General features: G+C 39.3%; 2 gene segments (V, D, J or C); both read right to left on the reverse strand.

The window, feature by feature from the left end:
* Positions 1-1,348: 1,348 nt before the first annotated feature.
* LOC133255457 (T cell receptor delta variable 1-like) lies at positions 1,349-7,960 on the reverse strand. The segment is given in 4 exon segments: positions 1,349-1,458; positions 2,208-2,351; positions 7,386-7,694; positions 7,912-7,960. Coding segments are annotated over 4 exon segments (612 nt in total).
* Positions 7,961-8,147: 187 nt separating this feature from the next.
* Positions 8,148-23,486, reverse strand: part of LOC133255458 (T cell receptor alpha variable 22-like) — a 29,616-nt gene continuing 14,277 nt past the window's right edge. The window contains 1 exon segment of the V gene segment in view: positions 8,148-8,203. Within this exon segment, the coding sequence occupies positions 8,148-8,203 (56 nt within the window).

Consider the following 23,486-nt stretch of genomic DNA (forward strand, 5'->3'; position numbering starts at 1 on the left):
CATACAAAGATATTACTCTGAATGACTTTATCCAGCTTCTTAAAATGGGAAAAAGACAAGTTTCTTCAGTAAGTGGTGTTGACCATACTGAACACCTACAAGGAAAAGACTAAAATTAGAACATTTTCTCACAACATATATAAATATAAACTCAAAATGGATTAAAGACTGAAATGTAAGACCTGAAACCTTAAAACTTGCAAAAGAAAATATAGACAGTATGCTCATTAACGTTTTTCTTATAATGTTTTTTTCTGTTTCAAAGGCAAATGGCAACAAAAGCAAAAATAAATAAACAGGACATAATCAAACTAAAATCTAATGCACAGCAAAGAAACCATCAACAAAAATAAAAGACAAACTACTGAATGGGAGTAGATATTTGCAATAAGGGGTTAGTATCCAAAATACAAAGACATCACATACCTCAATATCAAAAACACAGTCTGATTGAAGAATGGGCATAGGACCTGAGTAGCCATTTTTCCAAAGAGACAGCCAAAAGGTACATGAAAAAATGTCCAAAGTCTCTAGTACTCAGAAAAAGAGCAAATCTTTGTCAAAATGAGGTGTCACCTCACGTCTATCAGTTTGGATATCATCAAAAGAAAAAAAAAATAACAAGTGTGGTGAGGATGCAGAGGAGAGGAAACCCTAGTGCACTGCTGCTGGGTTGGAAATTGCTACAGCTACTATGGAAAACATTATGGAGATTACTCTCAAAACACTAAAAGTATAACTACCATAAAATCCAGCAATTCCACTCCTGGGTATTTATCCAAAGAAAACAAAAACTCTTCAAAATTTTATCTGCACCCAAATGTTTATAGCAGCATTATTTACAATAACCAAGATCCAAAACCAAGCTAAGTGTTCATTAATAGATGAATGGATAGAGAAAATACTGATCTTTCATCTAACTATCTATCTATACACACACAGACACACACACACACCCCCCCCACAATGGAACATTAATCAAATATAAAAAAGAATGTAATGGTGCCAGATGGGACAACATGGATAGATATGAAGTGTATTAAACTTAGTAAAATAAGTCAGACAGAAAAAGACAAATACTGTGTTTTTTTATTTATATATGATATATAAAAATAAAGCAAAACAAAGGAACAAATAGAAAAAAAGCAGAATCACAGGAACAGGGAACAAATGGCAGACTGCCAGGTATTTCCCCATAAAAGATGAGTTTATTTGAGACCACCAAGGGACTGCAGTTCCAGATCAGCAACAATGAGGAGCAATATGCAAGTCTCCATTGGACAAGGAAAGGAAATGCTTTTATAGAGAAGATATGGAAATTGGGAGGGTGATAGTAAACAGAGTGCCTTTAACTTTCCATTGACTGCGTCCTGACCAGGGAATAAGGGGCTTCTTTCATCTTCCCTTTGCCCTCTGTGATGTCCACAGGTCGGGAGAGCTCCCTCTTTTCTTCCAGCTCTATTTAATTGAGATTTTTGTGCATTAAATTTTTGTTACTTATAGGAGAGAGTCAGAAAAATATTTGACTCCATAAGAGGAGGGAACCATGGTGGTGGAAGTAAGATGTTGGAGTGATTTAAGAAAGAATCTTGAGCCATGGAATCCAAGTGGCTTCCAGAAACTACAAAGTGAAAGGAAACAGATTCTTCCTCAGAGAATCTGGAAGGAATTAACCTGCCAAGACCTTGACTGTAGACAGCAAAACGGATTTTATATTTCATGAATTCAGAACTATAAGATATTTTGTAAGTGATCAAGTTTATATTAAACATTGAGCAAATATTTTCTGTTCACTTTGCTGCACTCACAGGATGGGACACATTGTGGTGAGACGGACCTGAACATTCTTGAGACACCCAACCATGCTGGATAATATATTCACTGGAGAGATTTCTCTCTTCTTTTAGTTGCTTTCAATGTTTACTGTTTTGGAGTCCAGCATACCTGGAAAATATCTATTTTAATTCTATCCTCTTATCAGCTATTCTTTTAGTACAAGTTAGAGGTTCTAGAGCAGAAGGACATACAGATTGAGAAGGGAAAAGAACAAATCCCAAATCTGTAGGGCTAAAAAGTGTTTGTGGTTATAACTATACCAATGTAGGTAAGAAATACTAAGTATTGCAAATGCCTTATGGTGACCTCACAGAGGCCTCATGGTGTGACTGGCTGGAGGAGGGATTGAGCCCCACGAAGGGTTTGTGTACCGGCTGCAGGTGCCTGGGGAGTAGTGTGCTGCACAACACAGAAGTAAGTGCCTGAGTCTGTGGTCTGTGAATAGAAAATGAGCAGTGAGTTGTGGCGTTCTGTAGGGACTGTGGTGGCATTTAATCTTTCATCCTGTTTTGTCCCTAAAGGAAAGTAAACCAGGTGAATGAGGCAGCCCTCAGGGTTCTTATTACCAATTCACACTCTGTGGAGAAGTGGAAAAATTACACCAATACGTGGAGTTGACTCCCTCCTGGAGATTCAGGGCTGGGGGACTCTGCTCAACATCCACTTCTCACACACCTGATGAGGAAAGAGAAGTAGTCACAGGTGAGGGTCACTGTAGCTCCTACAAAACCCTGAAACTGTACCCCCCTCAATCCGCATAGATGATGAGAAGGATAGAAAGTCTGCAGGACTTGTCAGCCCCTCTGTCTCCCTTAAAAATGCAGAAGCTGGTCAGTCCTTCAGATGCCCCTCTGGGGCAGCCCCAACTCACAGCAAACCTGGGAAAACAAAAGCCCCAGCTCAGTGCCTGCTAGCCTTTTCATGATGCTTCCTCTTCTTACTGAGACATTTTCACTGTAAGATACTTCACTAAATCCTGAGGGGGTGAATGTCATAAGTCCATGCAGAAATGTTCTTGCTCCTGCAGCCAATCAGCTCACCCAAATTCCACACTTTGTGACAGGAAGTCCCACTCTCCCACCTCAACTAATTCAGAATGGACTGGAGGAGTGGAGTGAGAGTGGGAGATAGAAAGTCTTAGGACTTGAAGAACATTGCAAAGAAGGCAGATTTTGATTTGGAATTTGTGGAGGATTTTATGGAAGAGAAAACAAAAATTAATTATCTAGCTGGAGTGGATGCAAGAGATTTTTGCAAAATGAAGCATTATTTCCCAAGAGTTCTCAGGATCATTTTTTCTTCCATCTCTTATGCACTCACCTGTGATTCTGAAGGGTGCTCACGAATCAATACAATATTCATAGCAGTCTTGCCTGAAACATTTTGCAGTATTAAACAACTTTACTTTTAAATTATATATATATATATATTTTAAACTAAATCTACATAAAGAGTGATATTACTTTTTTGTAACTTTGTGAGCATTGAAAGATGGAGTAGCCATATTAGCCAACCAGAGTATGAAATGCAGTACTTGGATGCAATCTCAAAAACGACAGAATGATCTCTGTTCAGATCCAAGACAAACCATTCAATATCACAGTAATACAAGTCTATACCAGACCAATAATGCTAAGGAAGCTGAAGTTGAACGGTTCTATGAAGACCTACAAGACCCTCTAGAACTAACACTCAAAGAAGATGTGCTTTCCATTATAGGAGACTGGAATGCAAACGTAGGAAGTCAAGAAATACCTGGAGTAACAGGCAAATTTTGCCTTGGAGTACAGAATGAAGCATGGCAAAGACTAACAGAGTTTTTCCACGAGAACTCACCGGTCATAGCAAACAATCTCTTCCAAAAACACAAGAGAGGACTCTACACATGCACATCACCAGATGGTCAATACCGAAATCAGACTGATTATATTCTTTGCAGCCAAAGGTGGAGAAGCTCTATACAGTCAGCAAAAACAAGACTGGGAGCTGACTGTGGCTCAGATCATGAACTCCTTGTTGCCAAACTCAGACTTGAATTGAAGAAAGTAGGGAAAACCACTAGACCATTCAAGTATGGCCTAAATTAAATCCCTTATGACTATACAGTGGAAGTGACAAATAGATTCAAGGGATCAGAGCTGACAGACAGAGAGCCTGAAAACTATGGATGGAGGCTCATGACACTGTACCAGAGGCAGGGATCAAGACCATCCCCAAGAAAAAGAAATGCAAAGAGGTAAAATGCTTGTCTGAGGAGGCTTTACAAATAGCTGTGAAAAGAAGAGAAGTGAAAGGCAAAGGAGAAAAGGAAAAATATACCCATTTAATGCAGAAATTCAAAGAATAGCATGAAGAGATAAGAAAGCCTTTCTCAGTGATCAATGCAAAGAAATAGAGGAAAGCAATAACATGGGAAAGATTAGAGATCTCTTCAAGAAAATTATAGATACCAAGGGAACATTTCATGCAAAGATGGGCACAATAAAGGACAGAAATGGTATGGACCTAACAGAAGCAGAAGATACTAAAAAGAGGTGGCAAGAATACACAGAAGAACTATACAAAAATGATCTTCATGACCCAGATAACCATGATGGTGTGATCACACACCTAGAGCCAGACATCCTGGAATGTGAAGTCAAGTGGGACTTAGGAAGCATCACTATGAACAAAGCTAGTGGAGGTGATGGAATTCCAGTGGAGCTATTTCAAATCCTGAAAGATGATGCTGTGAAAGTGTTAAGCTCAATATGCCAGCAAATTTGGAAACTGGAAAAGGTCAGTTTTCATTCCAATCCCAAAGAATGGCAATGCCAAAGAATGTTCAAACTACTGCACAATTGCACTCATCTCACATGCTAGCAAAGTATTGCTCATAATTCTCCAAGTCAAGCTTCAACAGTACATGAACCATGAACTTCCAGATGTTCAAGCTGGATTTCGAAAAAGCAGAGGAACCAGAGATCAAATTGCCAACATCCTCTGGATCATTGAAAAAGCAAGAGAGTTCCAAAAAAACATCTACTTCTGCTTTATTGAGTATGCCAGAGCTTTTGATTGTGCGGATCACAACAAACTGTGGAAAATTCTTAAAGAGATGGGAATACCAGAACACCTGACGTGCCTCCTGCATACAGAGAAATCTGTATGCAGATGAAGAAGCAACAGTTAGAACTGAACATGGAATAATAGACTGGTTCCAAATTGGGAAAGGAGTATGTCAAGGCTGTCTATTGTAACCCTGCTTATTTAACTATGCAGAGTACATCATGAGAAATGCTGGACTGGATGAAGCACAAGCTGGAATCAAGATTGCCAGGAGAAATATCAATAACCTCAGATATGCAGATGACACCACCATTATGGCAGAAAGTGAAGAAGAACTAAAAATCCTCTTGATGAAAGTGAAAGTGGAGAGTGAAAAAGTTGGCTTAAAGCTCAACATTCAGAAAACTAAGATCATGGCATCTGGTCCCATCACTTCATGGCAAATAAATGGGGAAATAGTGGAAACAGTGTCAGACTTTATTTTCTTGGGCTCCAAAATCACTGCAGATGGTGACTGCAGCCATGAAATTAAAAGACACTTGCTTCTTGAAAGAAAAGTTATGACCATCCTAGACAGCTTATTAAAAACCAGAGACATTACTTTGCTGACAAAGGTCTGTCTAGTCAAAGATATGGTTTTTGCAGTAGTCATGTATGGATGTGAGAGTTGGACTACAAAGAAAGCTGAGCACTGAAGAATTGATGCTTTTGAACTGTGGTGTAGGAGAAGACTCTTGAGAGTCCCTTGGACTGCAAGGAGATCCAACCAGTCTGTTCTAAAGGAAATCAGTCCTGAATATTCATTGGAAGGACTGATGCTGAAGCTGAAACTCCAGTACTTTGGTCACCTGATGTGAAGAACTGACTCATTTGAAAAGACCCCAAAGCTGGGAAAGATTGAAGTTGAGAGGAGAAGGGGATGACAGAGATGGATGACAGATTGGATGGCATCACCGACTCATGAGTTGGAGTAAGCTCCAGGAGTTCGTGATGGACAGGGAGGCTTCGTGTTCTGCAGTCCATGGTGTCTCGAAGAGTTGGACACAACTGAGTGACTAAAGTGAACTGAGGGAAACTGTGGGCACAAAATCACTGTTTAAATAAATATGTGTATGTTGAATAACACTGTTCCTGGACTGTGACACGGGTAAGACAGAACAAAGTCTTATTTATTTTGAGCAACTCTACTGAGGTATAAGTGACATTCCATAAAGTTCATCCATTTTGAAATTCCAGTTTAATAATTTTAATAAATAATCCTTCATCCTCAATTATAGTTATTCTCTATTTCCTTGCCTGGCAGGATAGAGGAGCCTAGTGTGCCACAGTCCATGGGATCACAAAGAATCAGACACAGTTTAGTGACTGAAAAGCAACAACATTAGCAGGAAGCATAGTTTGGCTATGGTCTTTATTCAAAAGCTGTTAAAGAGTACAGATGGATGCCAAGTTAACAAAAAGGGTACTGTAGTAGCTTTGATCTATCTTAACTAACTGGAATTATCTTTCCCAGAATGTGCTTCCCATATTGTTTTGGCTTAGGGTTGGCCACAAAAGAAACTTGTGTGACATTTGGAAGGTCATTGTGATGAAGCAGCCACAGTTTTTATGTTTGGGTTGGTGCAGGGCTCCAGGGACTGTGGTTACTCACAGGTGTTCCTCCTGATCTGATAGCTCATTGTTGACTCACAGCCCCTCCACTTCCCACCAAACCTCCTCCTCATCTGTTTGTCTTGGGCCAAGTATGTATGCAGCATGATGCCAAATGACACCCACTTCTCCTAAGCTTACCCTCTACTGTGAGACTGAAGGAGGTGAGACACAGACAAGTTTTAGTGTGTCTATGTGGGTTCCATTACCCTCATGGTTCTAGTGTGTCCTTAAGAGTCACAGTTTGTCTGTGCCTCAGTCTCTCCCTAACTTTGCTCTAGCTGATTAACAGTGAATTCAGTCTCAACACCAGATACAAAGATGACAGCTTTGTATACACTCTTCCACCAGATCTAGCAATTGCCTGAGTTCTAATCTTCATCACTAATTTCTTATTTGATACCACTGGTGACCTGCTTCCCTGATTGTACCTTAAGTGACACAAGTTTAAGAAGAAAGGACTAAGGAAATGATTTTCATGACGATTTCAGATAACTATACCCAGATTTGTGATGTTAGTGTATTTTAGTGAAACTGTCACTTTTAGTTAACTTTGGAGTAATTTTGGACAACTTTACACATGTTCTGTATGATTAATTTAGTCAAAAATTCAAGAGGAGAATGCAAACAGTAGAAAGTTACTCTGGACATAGAAGAAGCTTTAATTTAGAATTAAATTCTCCAATTCAGACCACACATTAAGCAATCACATGATTACCATTTCTTGTCTGGGGTCTGCAGGTGTGCATTTCAGCTGGGGTCCTGCAGCAGTGGAGCTCTCTTACTAAGCTCTGGGGTTTTTGTATGGCTTTTCCCATTACTTCAAGCACTGTGAACTTCCTTTGTTTTACTTGAGAGCTCCCTTAGAGCACAGAAGTACTTTGCAGAGTCTTCCAGCTGTAAGGCTGAAATGGTGAGGCTGATGGATTTATATGCTTTCTGGAAGTTTACAGAGTAGCGGCCATAACCTGCATTCCCGTGTTCTGAATTTTGATGAATAAGGAGAGTCATCTGTCCCCTGGAAAGCTGCTTGTACCAATAAATGGAGTAGTAGTATGTGAACCAACCTATTCCATACTGACAGTTAAAAATGACTGACTGCCCCGCTTGGCTGATTATGTCTGACTGGTCTTGAGTAACTTTCTGGGCCACACAAGGTCCTGTGGAAAATGTGAGAAAACAGAGCTGAAATAGTGAACAAAATAATGCAGAAATTAATTTTGGACCGACTCAAATATTTATAACCCAAAATGAAATCCTAAGACGCTTGCTTTTCCCCAATCCTCGTTTCCTCCCCAAGTCCCTGTGAAGCTCCACGTGCCTGTGTGCAGTCCTTTCACCCTGAACACATGCACAAATGTTTGGAAGCATCCCTACCAGAGAAGGCGATGGCCAGGAACACCCAGAGCAGGCTGGAGAGTGGCATGAGGATGGATTCTGTACATAAATGTGTTTAATTCTGCCTCAAGCTAAGAATTCAGTGTCTTTAAGTGCCTGACAGCACATATACATGGCACCTGGTTCCTGTGTGACTCCTCCCCCAGACAGGAAGTGGAGTTTGTCATGTTCATAGACCACGTGGTCTGTGCCCAGATGGGAAAAAGTCTGGCTCACTACAAACCTTTACGTTGTCTACTTGTCTTTCCCTGGTCATTAAGTTTGGCAGATCCTGAAAAGGGGCATGAAGAAAGCAATTAATATTAAAGATTTGAACTGAGGGAAACTACAGGTTAAAAAAGTTGACATACATTGGTATTTATTCAGTAAAATAATTTTGCCATCCTGTTTAAGATATAATTTAGTATAGCCTCTGAATAATTCTTATAATCTACTGATTGGTCATTCATTTAGCCTATACTTACTATTCTCCATCCAGAATCTAGTGACTATTTTAAAACTTTCACAGATCTTAGGCCTTCTGAGTGAAAAGCAATCTTAACCAAAGTAATTAATATATCATCTTTTTTTTTTTTTTTTACTGAATTCCAGAACTTTATTTAGATTTTTCAATAAATAAAACTACTTCAACATTAAGTGATTTAAAAACATCAGTTCATCTGAATTTCAGAGTCTATTTGGTGGTTTATATTTAAATGAAACTCTAACTGGAATAAAGTATTATTCTTTTGAAATCTGATATTGAGTCTTATGTACTAGACTTTGAGGGAAATCAGGCTATTAAATCCTGTTGCCTCTAAATGTAGAATTGTACTTATTAGATCATGTGTACTAGAATCATCCAAATGTCACATTTTCTATCTCATTGGTCCAGAGTATTCAGTCTAACTTCTCAGTCACTCATTATTATTTCTCTTTGTAAAATAAAGTTAAGATAAACATGCCAGATCCTTCTCTGATGTACTGCTATAATGCACTTCTACAAAACTCAATATCTACAGACTGCAGACACTTAGTACCTGTCAACACCACAGAAGTTGGTGACTGCAGTTCTCTGCACTGTTTCATGTTCATGTGGGATGTAGCTGTCAATCTTCCATTTGGTTTCAATGTTGTAATGGATGAATTAATGTAAAAGAACGAAAGGCAAATAGACAAGTAGAAAAGAAAATACAGGCAAGGTCTAAAACAGTGCGAGTTCATGGAATTTAAGATCAAAATGACTCATGAATGAGTGAAGCAGGGAGGTGAGTTTGTATTTATCTGAGACATCGACTCTTCTGTCCCATTTCAATTCTGAGTGCTGACAGGCAATGAATGCCCGGGCTTGAAATATTTGCAACTAAGCAGAGGAGATCATGAATGACTGCATCAGCCTGTGCAGCAGCATGATGTTATAAAATATAGATATATATTAATATAATAATCTTATTCAGTTCAGTTCAGTTCAGTCTCTTAGTCGTGTCCGAGTCTTCGCGACCCCATGAATCGCACCACACCAGGCCTCCCTGTCCATCACTAACTCCCAGAGTTCACTCAGACTCACGTCCATTGAGTCAGTGGTGCATTCCAGCCATCTCATCCTCTGTCGTCCCCTTCTCCTCCTGCCCCCAATCCCTCCCAGCATCAGAGTCTTTTCCAATGAGGCAACTCTTCGCATAAGGTGGCCAAAGTACTGGAGTTTCAGCTTCAGCATCATTCCTTCCAAAGAAATCCCAGGGCTGATCTCCTTCAGAATGGACTGGTTGGATCTTCTTGCAGTCCAAGGGACTCTCAAGAGTCTTCTCCAACACCACAGTTCAAAAGCACCAATTCTTCGGCGCTCAGCCTTCTTCACAGTCCAACTCTCACATCCATACATGACCACAGGAAAAACCATAGCCTTGACTAGACGAACCTTTCTTGGCAAAGTAATGTCTCTGCTTTTGAATATGCTATCTAGGTTGGTCATAACTTTCCTTCCAAGGAGTAAGTGTCTTGTAATTTCATGGCTGCAGCCACCATCTGCAGTGATTTTGGAGCCCAGAAAAATAAAGTCTGACACTGTTTCCACTGTTTCCCCATCTGTTTCCCATGAAGTGGTGGGACCGGATGCCATGATCTTCGTTTTCGAATGTTGAGCTTTAAGCCAACTTTTTCACTCTCTACTTTCACTTTCATCAAGAGGCTTTTTAGTTCCTCTTCACTTTCTGCCATAAGAGTGGTGTCATCTGCATATCTGAGATTACTGATATTTCTCCCGGCAATCTTGATTCCAGCTTGTGTTTCTTCCACTCCAGTGTTTCTCATGATGTACTCTGCATACAAGTTAAATAAGCAGAGCGATATTATACAGCCTTAACATAACTCCTTTTCCTATTTGGAAACAGTCTGTTGTTATTGTCCAGTTCTAATTGTTGCTTCCTGACCTGCATAAAGATTTCTCAAGAGGCAGGTCAGGTGGTCTGATATTCCCATCTCTTTAAGAATTTTCTACAGTTTATTGTGATCCACACAGTCAAAGGCTTTGGCATAGTCAATAAAGAAGAAATAGATGTTTTTCTGGAACTCTCTTGCTTTTTCCACGGTCCAGTGGATGTTGGCAATTTGATCTCTGGTTCCTCTGCCTTTTCTAAAACCGGCTTGAACATCAGGCAGTTCATGGTTCACATATTGCTGAAGCCTGGCTTGGAGAATTTTGAGCGTTACTTTACTAGCATGTGAGATGAGTGCAATTGTGTGGTAGTTTGAGCATTCTTTGGCATTGCCTTTCTTTGGGATTGGAATGAAAACTGACCTTTTCCAGTCCTGTGGCCACTGCTGAGTTTTCCAAATTTGTTGGCATATTGAGTGTAGCACTTTCACAATATCATCTTTCAGGATTTGAAATAGCTCAACAGGAGTTCCATCACCTCCACTAGCTTTGTTCGTAGTGATGCTTTCTAAGGCCCACTTGACTTCACATTCCAGATCTCTGGCTCTAGATGAGTAATCACACCATCGTGATTATCTGGGTCGTGAAGATCTTTTTTGTACAGTTCTTCTGTGTATTCTTGCCACCTCTTCTTAAAATCTTCTACTTCTGTTAGGTCCATACCATTTCTGTCCTTTATTGAGCCCATCTTTGCATGAAATGTCCCCTTGGTGTCTCTAATTTTCTTGAGGAGATCTCTAGTCTTTCCCATTCTGTTGCTTTCCTCTATTTCTTTGCATTGATCACTGAAGAAGGCTTTCTTATCTCTTCTTTCTATTCTTTGGAACTCTGCATTCAGATGCTTATATCTTTCCTTTTCTCCTTTGCTTTTCACTTCTCTTCTTTTCACAGATATTTGTAAGGCCTCCCCAGACAGCTATTTTGCTTTTTTGCATTTCTTTTCCATGGGGATGGTCTTGACCCCTGACTCCCATACAGTGTCATGGACCTCATTCCATAGTTCATCAGGCACTCTATCTATCAGATCTAGGCCCTTAAATCTATTTCTCACTTCCACTGTATAATCATAAGGGATTTGATTTAGGTCATACCTGAATGGTCTAGTGGTTTTCCCTACTTTCTTCAATTTAAGTCTGAATTTGGCAATAAGGAGTTCATGATCTGAGCCACAGTCAGCTCCTGGTCTTGTTTTGGTTGACTGTATAGAGCTTCTCCATCTTTGGCTGCAAAGAATATAATCAATCTGATTTCGGTGTTGACCATCTGGTGATGTTCATGTATAGCGTCTTCTCTTGTGTTGTCGGAAGAGGGTGTTTGCTATGACCAGTGTGTTCTCTTGGCCAAAAATTAGCCTTTGCCCTGCTTCATTCCATATTCCAAGGACAAATTTGCCTGTTACTCCAGGTGTTTCTTGACTTCCTACTTTTGCATTCTAGTCCCCTAAAATGAAAAGGACGTCTTTTTGGGGTGTTAGTTCTAAAAGGTCTTGTAGGTCTTCATAGAACTGTTCAGCTTCTTCAGCGTTACTGGTTGGATCATAGACTTGGATTACTGTGATATTAAATGGTTTGCCTTGGAAACGAACAGAGATCATTCTGTCGTTTTTGAGATTGCATCCAAGTACTGCATTTCAGACTCTTTTGTTGACCATGATGGCTACTCCATTTCTTCTGAGGGATTCCTGCCCGCAGTAATAGATATAATGGTCATCTGAGTTAAATTCACCCATTCCAGTCCATTTTAGTTCGCTGATTCCTAGAATGTCGACGTTCACTCTTGCCATCTCTTGTTTGACCACTTCCAATTTGCCTTGATTCATGGACCTGACATTTCAGGTTCCTATGCAATATTGCTCTTTACAGCATCGGACCTTGCTTCTATCACTAGTCACATCCACAAATGGGTATTGTTTTTGCTTTGGCTCCATCCCTTCATTCTTTCTGGAATTATTTCTCTACTGATCTCCAGTAGCATATTAGGCCCCTTACTGACCTGGGGAGTTCCTCTTTCAGTATCCTATCATTTTGCCTTTTCATACTGTTCATGGGGTTCTCAAGGCAAGAATACTGAAGTGGTTTGCCATTCCCTTCTCCATTGGACCACAGTCTGTCAGATCTCTCCACCATGACCCTGTAAATTGATATTGATGTCATTTTAATCAAAATACAGACCATAATCTTATACATCACTTTTTATGTGTCCTCTTTGGTTTTGATATAAAGCTCCATGAAGTTTTATCACATATATAGGTTCTTGTACTACCACTAAAATCATGACACATCTCTCTAAAGAAACCTTCTTTGCATGCCCTCCCTATCCGTGCAACTCTTTATAATCCCAGTAACTACTAGTATCCTTTTTATCTCTTTATTTTGTCCTTTTAAGAATGTTGTATCAGTAGAATCACACCATATATACAATTATAATATCCAATAAGTGTAAACATACATCATATAGCCTCTGAGATTGATTTTTCTTTCATTCAGCATAACATCCTGGGATCCATCCTGGCTATTGTTGTTTAGTTGCTAAGTCATGTTGTACTCTTTTTAGACCACGTGTACTGTAGACTGCCAGGCCCCTCTGTCCTCAGAGAAGAACACTGGAGGGGGTTGCCATTTCTTTCTCCAGGGGATCTTCCTGACCCAGGCATCAAACCTGGGTCTTCTGCATTGCAGGCAGATTCTTTACCACTGACCCATCTAGGAATCCCCATCTAGGCTATTGCAAGTATCAATAGTCTGTTTCTTTTCATCACTACAGACTCACCAACTTATGATGTTTTGAGTTCAGATTTTTAACTTTACAGTGGTAAGAAAGTGATACACTTTCAGTAGTAACCATACTTTGAATTTTTAAATTTGATCTTTTCCCATGCTAACAAGATGTGGTGTAATATTCTCTGGTGATTCTGGGCAGCAGCATTGAGCTAAGCTCCTGGCCCGCCCTGAGACCATGATGATAAACAAGCAACCCACTTACATTCATTCTGTACTCATACAGTCACTCTGTTTTTCACTTTTAGTGTGTGTGTGCTCAGTCACTACAGTCATGTCTGACTCTTTGCAACCCTATGGACTGAAGCCCACTGGGCTCCTCTGTCCATGAAATTATCCAGGCAAGAATACTGGAGTGGCCTGCTGTGTCCTCCTCCAGGGCATCTTCCTGATCCAGGGATTGAACCCGAGTCTGTTACATTACCTGCATTGGCAGGCCAGCTCTTTACCATGAGTGCCCCCTGGGAAGCCCCACTTTCGGTTGAGTTCAGTTCAGTTCAGTCGCTCAGTAATGTCTGACTCTTTGCGACCCCATGCAGCATGGCAGTTTTAGTACAGTACTCAAGGAATTGCATGAGATTTTCAACACTTTAGTATAAAATAGACTTTGTGTTAGATGATTTCTTCCAACTGTACACTAATGTAAATGTTGAGCACCTTTAAGTTAGGCTGGGTTAGGAATATGGATTTTTGTCAGTACATGGTATAGGACAAAGTTCTGTCTAGTCAAAGCTATGGTTTTTCCACCAGTCATGTATTGATGTGAGAGTTGGACCATAAAGAAAGCTGAGTTCTGAAGAACTGATGCTTTTGAACTGTGGTGTTGGAGAAGACTCTTGAGAGCCCCTTAGACATCAAGATCAAAACACTCATTGGAAGGACTGATGATGAAGCTGAAGTTACAGTACTTTGCCACCTGATGCAAAGAACTGACTCATTGAAAAAGACCCTGATGCTGGGAAAGACTGAAGGCAGGAGGAGAAAGGGACGACAGAGGATGAGATGGTTGGATGGCATCATCAACTTGATGGACATAAGTTCTAGCAGGCTCGGGGAGTCGGTGATGGACAGGGAAAATTGGTGTGCTGCAGTCCATGGTTGCAAAGAGACAGACATGACTAAGCAACTGAACTGAACTGAACTGATGGTCCATTTTGAGACTGTGCTCAAATTTTTGTATAAGATGTGATATTTAGGCCAAGTTTCAATTATTTCCCAAGAATATTCAGTTGTCCCAACCTCATTTGCTCATGAGACTATGTCACCTCCATTGAGTTGTCTTTGCATTTTTTCAAAATATAAGTTTTCCCAACCTGTGTAGATCTACCTCTATACACTTACAAAGTGACATAAACGTAATGATATTCATTCATTACCCTTAAAACATTATAGAACCTGCAGAATAGTTGTCTTTTTTATTAATATTTATAATTTGTGTTTTTTCTTTTTTCTGTGGAAAATTCTACCTAGGAATATATAAATTTTATTAATCTTTTTAACAAAGTTGACTTTGTATTTCACGGTTATCTCCATAGCATTCTTTGTATTTCACCAATCCAACATTTTATTATTTACTTCTTTCAGTCGGTGATGAATATAATTTGCTTTTCCATCATCTTTTGCTGCAAGTCTTGATAATAGTTTTTCAACTTTTTTTCTTTATTGATATAAGTATTTAAAAAGATAAATTTCCTTCTATGTATTATTTTAGCTGCAACTCATACATGTTTATATCATGTGCTCTCACAATATTTACTTTCAAAATATTTTCTAAAGTCATTGTAATTGTTTCTTTACCCTATGTTTATTTTTAAGTTAGTACATGCATTCCAAATGTTTGGAAGTTTTTAGAGACATCTTTTAACAACTGATTTTCTGTATCAATTCCATTTTGATGAAAGAATAAATTCTGTATAATTTCAGTTTTCTTAAATATATTAAGACTTTTTTTTAAGTCTTCATCTTTATTTATTTTTATTTTATTTTTTAAATTTTATTTTATTTTTTAACTTTACAATATTGTATTGGTTTTGCCATATATCGAAATGAATCCGCCACAGGTATACATGTGTTCCCCATCCTGAACCCTCCTCCCTCCTCCCTTCCCATACCATCCCTCTGGGTCATCCCAGTGCACCAGCCCCAAGCATCCAGTTTCGTGCATCAAACCTGGACTGGTGACTCGTTTCATATATGATATTATACATATTTCAATGCCATTCTCCCAAATCATCCCACCCTCTCGCTCTCCCACAGAGTCCAAAAGACTGTTCTATACATCAGTGTCTCTTTTGCTGTCTCGTACACAGGGTTATTGTTACCATCTTTATAAATTCCATCTATATGCGTTAGTATACTGTATTGGTGTTTTTCTTTCTGGCTTACTTCACTCTGTATAATAGGTTCCAGTTTCATCCATCTCATTAGAATGGATTCAAATGTATTCTTTTTAATGGCTGAGTAATACTCCATTGTGTATATGTACCATAGCTTTCTTATCCATTCATCTGCTGATGGGCGTCTAGGTTGCTTCCATGTCCTGGCTATTATAAACAGTGCTGCGATGAACATTGGGGTACACATGTATCTTTCCCTTCTGGTTTCCTCAGTGTGTATGCCCAGCAGTGGGATTGCTGGATCATAAGGCAGTTCTATTTCCAGTTTTTTTAAGTAATCTCCACACTGTTCTCCATAGTGGCTGTACTAGACTTTTTATGCACAAACAAATTGCGTGTGTGTGTTTCATCTGCACAGCAGGGTGTGTCTGGAGCCTCGACTGCAGGTTTGGGTACAGGCTGCAGGTGCCTGGGGAGCATTGTGCACTTGCTGCACAGAAGTAGGTGGCTGAGTCTCCAGGCTGGGAAGTTGAGATGTGCAATGAGAGCTGTTTGGCCCTCTTACTGAGAAAAACTGTGAGTCTTCCATCCTTCATTTCATTCTCAACTGAACGTATGGCTATCGAGAATGCAGGGCCTTTACCAGGATATTGTTGGTACCACGGGAAGTAGTCAAATAAACTGTCCTCATAACTACAGTTCAGAATGGAAATCTCTCCTTCCTGGACTGTCAAAGATTGAGTGCTCTGTTTCACCTGCTGTTGGTCACTTGTTTCCTTCTGTTGTCCATTCACCCCTGCTTAAAGAGATAAAAGCCATTACTTCCATAAAATATATTTCTTTTTCCAAGTTTCTATCTGCATAAACTTGTTTGTAATCCAATTGTCTCAGTCCCCCTAATTAATGAAATATCCTAGGTTTTCTCCTCCACAACTTACAGACTAGCTGAAGCCACAGAATCAAAAATGATGCTCCCAGTATCTTGTTCATTGTTCCTGGCACCAGTGCTCAGTGGCAACTCACGTTCCTCTTCTGCTCTTCTCAGCCAGCTGGAACTCTGACTTTAAGTTCACACCTGCTTTTATTCTTTCAGTGGGCCTCATCCTCTCACAATTGCTTTCACTTAAACCTCTCTCTCTCAGAAGTACTTGTTCTCATTCTGTGCTAATTTAGAATCACCAAAAATAAAATTAATTGGGAATCAGAAATGTGCTCCCCCAATTTAAATGGATAAAAGCATGTTAGAATTTCTCCCACACTATCCCCATCTTTCTTTCTTTACACCTCCTAGAAGTTTAAAAATCATATATCAGGACAACTTGATGTGTTAATAGGGAATAACATTATATTACAATGGGGAAGAGAGGGACTCCCAAGAAGTCACAAGATTAGTATGTAGGGGGCATTTCTTTGTCTCTCTTTCTCTCCTTTTTTTTTTTTTTTTTTTTTTGCAAACTTAAAGTCCATTGAGAATACACAAGGGACAAAATATATCATAACTAGCTAAGCTTCCATGGTGGCTCAGACGGTAAAGAATCTCCCTGCCAAGCAGGAGACCCAGGTTTTTTCCCTAGGTCAGAAAGATCCCTTGGAGAAAGAAATGGCAATCCACCCCAATATTCTTGCCTGGAGAATCCCACGGACAGAGGGAGCCTGGCAGGATCCTAATGTCAGAAACTACTGAGTAACTAACACTTTCACTTTCACAAGCTAAGTGTATGCATTAGAACATAAAGAATATATAGTCTTTTTGTCTTGGTGGAACTTAAATTTTAACACCATCGTTCAGATGTTTCCACACTTTACATGACCTTAAGAAGTAGGAAAAAAAAAAGATAATTAAATCAGTTTCAATTTATATTTCTTCTAAAATATAAATCAGGCAAATAAAATATTTCCAAGAATAGGCATGCAGAAAATAAATTGAGAAGCACTGGAATAATCTATTCTGGAGGATCTTTGACCTCCAAAGGATACAATTGACTAGAAAAATTTTGCAGAATTCAGAAGATATGGGACCATGATCATTCAGTAATGTAACATTTTTGGTAGTTCTCATCCTGAGTTACACCTTAACCTCACAGGTAAAATACAAAACTGTGAAGAATCAGTTTGGCTTTTGAGGTCAACACATCAGGGTATAGAGACAGAAATTAAGGAGTGCCTCCTCCAGCACAGCGGGTGAGAAAGACCTGAAACAGGGGCAAGCGCCTAATGAAGAGACAGACACATATAATTTGGCAAATGGGGAGTCAGGGGGCCCTCCCACTCTCCATGGCAGGAAGACAAAATGGCTCCTTTCAGCCCACACTTTTATTGGCAGAAGACACATGAGATCATTAGGGAATAGTTATACTGGAGAGTTTGATTAGCACACCATAAAGAGGGAGTAAAGTTAAGGCTCTGCTGTTGATCAGGAACATCTTGTTTTGTTTCCATGGGGACAGAGGCAGGTGTAGGCAGTGAAGCGGAGCAGAGAGCAAGTCCACCCAAGAATGTCCCTTCGGCATGCTTACTAGGACAATCACAAGGGCACAGTTTGACACACCCTCCAGTCATGGGGTAGGTTCTGGTCTCTGCTCCTCCAGGCTGCAACAAAGGAGCTCATATTTTTGAAGCACAGAGAAGAGTTTCCTATCTCTACATTGATGTGATCTCAGACACTATCAAAGAAAAACATCTTCACGGTTCAACAGAAAAGAATGATAACCATTCCCACCACTCAATCTAATCCCATCTACTCGAGCTCTCTAAGGGCATATTTTATTGTTTGCTAAATTTTGGTGTGTTTTCTTTTTTATTCATTTTTTTTGTTAGCAGATGTCTTCAGTATATATTTACTAGCAATACTAAGTGCCTACTAAATGGTCATACTTGGGTCTTATTTAAAAAAGAGACAGAAATAACAATCTTCAATCAACCTACTCCCAATACTCAAGTACATTCAGATAAAAGCTACTAAAGAGAAATGTGTTTCTATATGATGCACCCAAGAAAATGATAATGGACTCCCTTCTGGGCTCAGTCAGAGAGTAGTTCTGAGGGAGGAGCTGCTTGAACTGGAACTTACACCACCTCTAGATTTAGTAAAGAATGGGGTAAGGGAATTCTGGCACTGATTAACTCAGTATGATTGCAGTTTGGGATGTATCTGGGTGAAAACATTATAAATTTATATTAGAGAAACTAATGTGGCCTTAATCTTAAAGGACAACATATATTATTTACAGAGATATTAACTTTCAAAGTCATACTTTTCAAACTGTTGGACAAATATACACAGATACTATTTAGGAAGATAGATGGATACATACATACATACAAGAATGATAGATGTAAATTGAAGCAAAGTTGGAGATAAACATTTGATAGATATTTAAAGGATCCTTTCTGGCTCCTTGAAGAATCTGTGTATGAGACAAAAATTAATCTTCTCTGAAGCAGTGTTGCCCCTCTGTGGCCATACAGAGATATTACTCTGAATGACTTTATCCAGCTTCTTAAAAAGGGGGAAAGACAAGTTTCTTCAGTAAGTGGTGTTGACCATACTGAACACCTACAAGGAAAAGACTAAAACTAGAACATTTTCTCACAACATATGTAAATATAAACTCAAAATGGATTAAAGACTGAAATGTAAGACCTGAAACCTTAAAACTCGTAAAGAAAATATAGACAGTATGTTCACTGACATTTCTCTTTGCAATATTTATTTGTCCAAAGGCAATGGCAACAAAAGGAAAACTAAATAAATGGGACCTAATCAAACTAAAATCTAATGCACGGCAAAGAAACCATCAACAAAAGTAAAAGGCAAACTAGTAAATGGGAGTAGGTATTTACAATGAGGGGTTAATATCCAAAATGCATAAAGACACCATATACCTCAATATCAAAAACACAATTTGATTGAAGAATGGGCATAGGAGCTGAGTAGCCATTTTTCCAAAGAGAGAGCCAACAGGTACATGAAAAGATACCCAAAGTGTCTAATATTCAGAAAAAGAGCAAATCAATGTCAAAACGAGTTGTCACCTCACATCTATCACTATGGTTATCATTAAAAGAAAAAAAAAATAACAAGTGTGGTGAGGATGCAGAGGAGAGGAAACTTTAGTGCACTACTGCTGGGTTGGAAATTGCTGCAGCTACTATGCAAAACATTATGGAGATTCCTCTTAAAACACTAAAAATATAACTACCATATAATCCAGCAATTCCACTCCTGGGTATTTATCCAAAGAAAACAAAAACTCTTCAAAATTTTATATGCACCCAAATGTGTATAACAGCATTATTTACAATAACCAAAATCCAGAACCAAGCTAAGTGTTCATTAATAGATGAATGGATAGAGAAAATACTGATCTTTCATCTAACTACCTACACACACACACACACACACACACACACCCCACAATGGAACATTAATCAAATATAGAAAAAGAATGTAATCGTGCCAAATGGAACAACATGGATAGACACGGAATGTATTATACTTAGTGAAATAAGTCAGACAGAAAAAGACAAATACTGTGTGTTTTTACTTATATATGATATATAAAAGCAAAGCAAAACAAAGGAACAAATAGAACAAAAACAGAATCACAGGAACAAGCAATAGACTGCCAGATATTTCCCCATAAAAGGTGATTTTATTTGAGATCACCAAAGGACTGCAGTCCTGATCAGCAACCATGAGGAGCCACATGCAAGTCCCCACTGGACAAGGGAAGGAAATGCTTTTATAGAGAAGACAAGGAAATTAGGAGGGTTATAGTAAACAGAGTGCCCTTGACTCTCCATTGACTGAGTCCTGACCAGGGAAGAAGAGGCTTCTTTCATCTTCTCTTTGCCCTCTGTGATGTCCACAGGTCAGGAGAGCTCCCCCTCTTCTGCCAGATCTATTTAATTAAGATTTCTCTGCATTAAATTTTTATATCTTATAGGACAGAGTTAGAAAGATATTTGATTCCAGCAGATTAGGGAGCCATCGTGGTGGAAGTAAGATGTTGGAATGATTCAAGAAGGGGTCTTGAGCCATGGAATCCAAGTGGCTTCCAAGCTACAAAATGAAAGGAAACAGATTCTTCCTCAGAGAACCTGGAAGGAATCAACCCTGCCAAGACCTTGATGTAGACAGCAAAACACATTTCAGATTTCTTGCCTCCAGAACTATAAGAAATATTTTGTAAGTGATCAAGTTCATACTAAACATTGAGCAAATATTTTCTGTTCACTTGGCCGCACTCGTAGGATGGGATACCAGTGCTTGCAGTTGCCTGTTGGGACACATCATGGTGAGACAGACCTGAACATTCTTGAGACACCCAACCAAGCTGGATAATATATTTACTGGAGAGATTTCTCTCTTCTTTTAGTTGCTTTCAGTGTTTACTGCTTTGGAGTCCAGCTTACTGCGGGAAATATTTATTTTAATTCTGTCATCTTATCAGCTATTCTTTTAGTTATAAGTTAGAGATTCTAGTGCAGAGGGAGATACAAATTGAGAAGGGAGAAGACCAAATCCCAAATCTGTAGGGCTAAAAAGTGTTTGTGGTTGTAACTATACCAATGTAGGTAAGAAATATGAAGTACTGCTAATGCCTTATGGTGACCTCACGGAGGCCTCATGGTGTGACTGTGGCTGGAGGAGGGGCTGAGCCCCACGAAGGGTTTGTGTATGGGCTCCCTATTCATTTTGCAGCTTCATGTTAGTTATCTATTTTACACAAAATACATTTTAACTGTTAACTATTGTTATTTGTATTCTGCTTTTTGCCTCTAGTAGGTTATTTTAAAAGAAAAATAAGGGTTTTTAAAACATATGAAAGGAAAGTCTTTGCTTTTTCTCAGACTGTATGAATAATAATGGTTCTGTGTATACGGATTTTGAGGTAAAAAGGATGCAAAATGAGGACCTGTTTATTTTCACTGAGGTAAAATTGAAGTGATCTGTAGGCACGGGGATCAGATCGACAGTTCTAGATTATTGCAAATGTTTACTAAAGGAACTGTGAGAAATAGTGTATAAAAATAAAGCTGATTAGGAATCAATAATTATTATTGTGCACACAGTGGGTATTAGAGAAGTTAAATAGAAGAGAGAAAAGAGGTGAGGAGCAACCTGAGTGGGTCTCTTGGAACTTTGCCAAAGCAATGTGTTTAACCTAGAATGCCTGTTATAGGCCACCACTAGATAAAGAAAGCTTTTTTTACCTTTGTACTCTATATAGTCTAGACATACAAGAAGAGATAAGGAAGTTCACTACAGGTAGGTATAGTTGCACCTCCACTTCAGGGGGCCTCTTACAGCCAGTGATGTGGCTGTCAGGCAGGTCACTAACTGGGTCCAGTTCTTCCTGCAGCACCAGTGCTGAATCAGTGAGACCAGGACAGACCTACCTGTAATGAGACAGTGTCTCTATTCATATTTCAATCAGAACACTGTTCTATAGACAAAGGAGCATGGAATGTAATGTTACTGATTCCCTGTGAAGAGCATTCCCAACATGAGAAGGGTCATGGAAAACATGGCTATGCAGGAAGGAAGTTGAGATCCATTTTGTGGAAGATTTCCCCTGAGGAGCAGGAAGGAACATGTCAGAGGGTGCTGAGTCTTCATTACATGGAAATCTGAGATTCAAAGGATCCCAATGTAAGCAAGTTCTAGTGACTATCAGGAAGAAATGCGTCTTTGACAATTACTGCTGCTGGTGCTGAGCCTGTTCAAATGTACACGTCAGTGAGGTACAGAAGCTCAGAGGAGTGAAATGGAGCTTTTATTAAAGGTGACATTTAAAGTTTCTGCAACATCACCTGGAGGTCAACAACTAGAACAAATCCTTTCTTGAGTATTTCATGTTCTGTTTCCTCCCTGTTCTTACCAGGGTTGAATTTCCTCCCATTGTAATCTGATAAGAGTGTTTTCAGGGTTTCCTGTATTAAATTGTTGTTGTTGTTGTTGTTCAGTTGCTAAGTTGTGTCCAACTCTTTGTGACCTCATAGACTGCAGCATGCTAAGCTTCCCTGTCCTTCACTATCTCCCAGAATATGCTCAAACTCACATCTCCTTGTAGCTCAATTGGTAAAGAATCCGCCTGCAATTTTGGAAAATTTTGGAAATTTGGAAAACTCAGCAAATTTGGAAAACTCAGCAGTGGCCACAGGACTGGAAAAGGTCAGTTTTCATTCCAATCCCAAAGAAAGGCAATGCCAAAGAATGCTCAAACTACCACACAATTGCACTCATCTCACACGCTAGTAAAGTAATGCTCAAAATTCTCCAAGCCAGGCTTCAGCAATATGTGAACTGTGAACTTCCTGATGTTCAAGCTGGTTTTAGAAAAGGCAGAGGAACCAGAGATCAAATTGCCAACATCCACTGGATCATGGAAAAAGCAAGAGAGTTCCAGAAAAACATCTATTTCTTCTTTATTGACTATGCCAAAGCCTTTGACTGTGTGGATCACAATAAACTGTGGAAAATTCTTCAAGAGATGGGAATACCAGACCACCTGATCTGCCTCTTGAGAAATTTGTATGCAGGTCAGGAAGCAACAGTTAGAACTGGACATGGAACAACAGACTGGTTCCAAATAGGAAAAGAAGTACATCAAGGCTGTATATTGTCACCCTGCTTATTTAACTTATATGCAGAGTACATCATGAGAAACGCTGGACTGGAAGAAACACAAGCTAGAATCAAGATTGCCTGGAGAAATATCAATAACCTCAGATATGCAGATGACACCACCCTTATGGCAGAAAGTGAAGGGGAACTAAAAAACTTCTTGATGAAAGTGAAAAAGGAGAGTGAAAAAGTTGGCTTAAAACTCACCGTTCAGACAACAAAGATCATGGCATCTGGTCCCATCACTTCATGGGAAATAGATGGGGAAACAGTGTCAGACTTTATTTTTCTGGGCTCCAAAATCACTGCAGATGGTGACTGCAGCCATGAAATTAAAAGATGCTTACTCCTTGGAAGAAAAGTTATGACCAATCTAGATAGCATATTCAAAAGCA

Source organism: Bos javanicus, chromosome 10, assembly GCF_032452875.1.
Source record: "Bos javanicus breed banteng chromosome 10, ARS-OSU_banteng_1.0, whole genome shotgun sequence".
Lineage (NCBI taxonomy): Eukaryota > Metazoa > Chordata > Mammalia > Artiodactyla > Bovidae > Bos > Bos javanicus.